Source organism: Urtica dioica, chromosome 2, assembly GCF_054948205.1.
Source record: "Urtica dioica subsp. dioica isolate 48M chromosome 2, U.dioica_male_clone48M_v1_H2, whole genome shotgun sequence".
Classification (NCBI taxonomy): Eukaryota; Viridiplantae; Streptophyta; class Magnoliopsida; order Rosales; family Urticaceae; genus Urtica; species Urtica dioica.
Window position 1 is genome coordinate 3631782 of NC_142757.1, and position 3256 is coordinate 3635037.

Here is a 3256-nt window from a genome sequence, read left to right on the forward strand (position 1 = left end):
CATGCGAGTGTGTCACGTGAAGTTTTGATCATAAATTTTGTATTATTTATTCATTTTGCGGGTGTCTTGTCCCTATTAGCCCCCATAGTTATTAGAGTATTCCTCGAAGAACCTAAAAATCTGTAAAAATGAGAGGCGAAGGATGAAGTGCAAATGAAGTTTATATTGCTTTAATCTCAAAGTTACACTTTTTTGGCCACTGACCTTGTTACATGAAAATGGAAGTAAAAGCCTTGAAATAAAAAGGATGCGGAGAGCTTCATTAATAATATTGCCTCAGGTGTTTTGCGTTCCACGGATGCATGAACACGAGGCCTTCCATGTTTTCGAGCTCGTAGGTGCCATCGTATATGGCTTTCCGCACATGATACGGACTCTCACAAGTGGGGTCCAAGACTCTAGCTCCTTTCTCTTTGGTATTTTGGAACACCCTTCCAAGAACGAGGCTTCCATCGGCCAATCTCCGCAACTTGACCATCGAGTTATAGTATCTCTCGACTTTTAGTTTTTGTGTGGCGAGGCAGGTTAGTGTGTTTGTCCTCTTTTCATATATGAGATCGAGGTCGAGTCTTATCGCTTCGTAGTTGTCTTCCTCAAAAGTTTCAATGTTAAGATTGGGAAGTTTGGTCTCGATGAGGACCACGGCCTCGATGCTATATGTGAGGGTGAATGGTGTTTTGCCGGTCGCATTTCGCGTGGTTGTCCGGTATGTCCATAACACCAACAGAAGCTCGTCAGCCCACATTCCTTTCTTCTCTTCCAACTTAATTAGCCTGCGGATGCCTAGGGGAGGAGAATGTCTTGCTTATCTTACACTGTTCGCAAATCTCACGGACACGTGCGTTGTCGACTTTCCTGCCATTTTCAGTCACGATCGATATGGGAATCTCAAAGTGGCAAATGATGTTTTTATTGGAATAGATATAGGGTTAAGAAAAGATTTATCGCTTCTAGCAAGCAGCGGAATATAAAAAATTTCTTTAAAACTCGTAAAATGTTTTTATAACCTAGACAAAGCGCATGAACATATAATTTAATATTTTAAAACTAAAATTAGGTTTTACTCGGTACTAAACTCGAATTGAGGTTGAACGTTGTGAAGCCTTCGAAAGTGTGAAACGTTCATCTCCCCACGCAGCACGCCTCTCCCACTTTCCTTCTTAAACCTCTTGAGCAACCACGAAAGTCTCTACCACTAGAGTCTTTGAGTTTGGTTAGGATTTAGTGTGTGGGCACTTTTAAACACGATGACTCAAGAACAAGTCATAGGGCCAAAGAGCTAAAACAAATGCTAGGTCTAATGAGGACCTAGGTGCCAAAAACCAATAACAAAAAGGGTTAGAGAGAGGGAGAGAGGGGCGGCAAACTTAGAGAGATAAGCTCTCAATCTCAAAATTGTGTGTTATGAGTTGTGAATGAGGTGGGGGTATTTATAGGAGGAGGATTACCTTCAAAAAGTAGTTTCTTCTTTTCTATAGAATATCACATATTCATGAGCAAGTATTTGCTTCCCTTTCCCTCATGTCACACGTCCAAGATGGCTTCTAGAAGGCCTTGGATTTGTTTCCACTTTTGTTCCCTCCTTTGGTTGGCCGCCCATTTCATTTACTTGTAGAGGAAATTTGTTTCCTCTTTTTCTTTTGCCAAGTGTTGTCGCTGATTTTCGGACAACTATTTAGGAGCCCAGAGTGGTTAGACCCAAGGCCGGACCAAGTGGTCTCACTCCGGCTCGAGCGTGTCGGACTTGGTATCCCAAGTCGTCCCTTAGCTGTGGGTGAAGCTCACCTCGTCTCGATACCTGAAAAGCAAGCAAGAGATTGTGAACTACAAAGGGGAAACAGGGGGGTGCCCCTGTTTACCTCTCCGACGCTCAACATTAGTGGGATTGAGGTGGAGTATAGAGGTTTTAGGGGTGTTTAGAGGCAGAGACTTGAGAGAAACGAGCGAGGTACGAGTTCGACAGCGTTTCAGTACTCAAGAATGGATTACCTGGACTAGGGGAGCGGCCCCTGTATTTATAGGCAGCCAAGGGGTGGTTTGAAGACCCCTTGGCCGAATGAGCAGGGTTGGGTCGGCCATGGAGGGGGCCGGCCATGGAGAGCCGGCCATGGAGAGCCGGCCATGGAGGGCCGACAATGGAGAGCCGGCCATGGAGAGCCGGCCTTGAAGAGCCGGCCATGGAGAGCCGGCCATGGAGAGCCGGCCTTGGAGAGCCGGCCATGGAGGGCCGGCCATGGAGAGCCGGCCATGGAGAGGGGCCGGCCTTGGGGTGCCGGCCTTGGAGGAAGGCCGGCCTTGGAGTGCCGGCCTTGGAGACCCGGCCTTGGAGGAGGGCCGGCCTTGGAGTGCCGGCCTTGGAGTGCCGGCCTTGGAGGAGGGCCGGCCTTGGAGTGCCGGCCTTGGAGACCCGGCCTTGGAGGAGGGCCGGCCTTGGAGTGCCGGCCTTGGAGGAGGGCCGGCCTTGGAGTGCCGGCCTTGGAGAGCCGGCCTTGGAAGAGGGCCGGCCTTGGAGTGCCGGCCCTGGAGAGCCGGCCTTGGAGGAGGGCCGTGTTGGAATCGATCTAGGGTTTGAGAAAATAATTAACGCTTCGGTAAGCGGCGGAATTTTAAAAATTTTCTTTTACAAGTAAAACAGTTTTTACTAACCTAGACAAGTGCAAGTACATGTAATTAAAAACCAATATGAGCTAGAAGTTTACTAACCTTTCGTGAAGCTTGAACTTTGAAGAAGCTTGTGGAAAGGTTGCAATGCTCGTCTCCCCTCGCAGCACGTCTCTCTTTCTTTCCTCGGCACCTCGAGCAACCACGAAAGTTTCTATCACTAAATCACTTGAAAAGAAGGAATCAGTGAGTGGGCACTTTTAAACACTACGACTTAAGAACGAGTCTCGAAGTCGCAGAGCTAAACACTAGGTCGAGTGAGGACCTAGGTGCCAAGACAAGAAAAATCGAAAATAAACTTAGAGAGAGAGAGAAGAGGGGCGGCAACCACAAGTTCTAGAGAGAGAAGCTCTCAATCTCTAACTTTTGTGGAATGAGAAAAATGAGAAGAATGAGGCTCCTATTTATAGGAGATGTCTCACCTTCAATAAGGTAGTTTCCTCTTCTATAGAATATCACATATTCATGAGCCAATTTCCTCTTTTCCTCTATGATGCACTCGGCCAAGGTAGGCTTCATTAAGCCTTGGATTTGTTTCCTTTTTTGTTCCTTGCCTTGCTTCTTTCTCAACTTGGGCGCCTACCTCTTGTTTCCC

General features: G+C 47.4%; 1 protein-coding gene across 1 annotated transcript; it reads right to left on the reverse strand.

Annotated features, from left to right (window-relative positions):
- Positions 1–262: 262 nt before the first annotated feature.
- LOC149404009 (uncharacterized) lies at positions 263–745 on the reverse strand. The gene has a single exon (XM_089603919.1). The coding sequence runs from the start codon at positions 743–745 to the stop codon at positions 263–265; it is 483 nt and encodes a 160-aa protein (XP_089460045.1).
- Positions 746–3256: the final 2511 nt, after the last annotated feature.

Coding starts and splice junctions, on each gene's coding strand:
- LOC149404009 (XM_089603919.1), bottom strand. CDS start 745: ATGTGGGCTGACGAGCTTCTGTTGGTGTTATGGACATACCGGACAACC.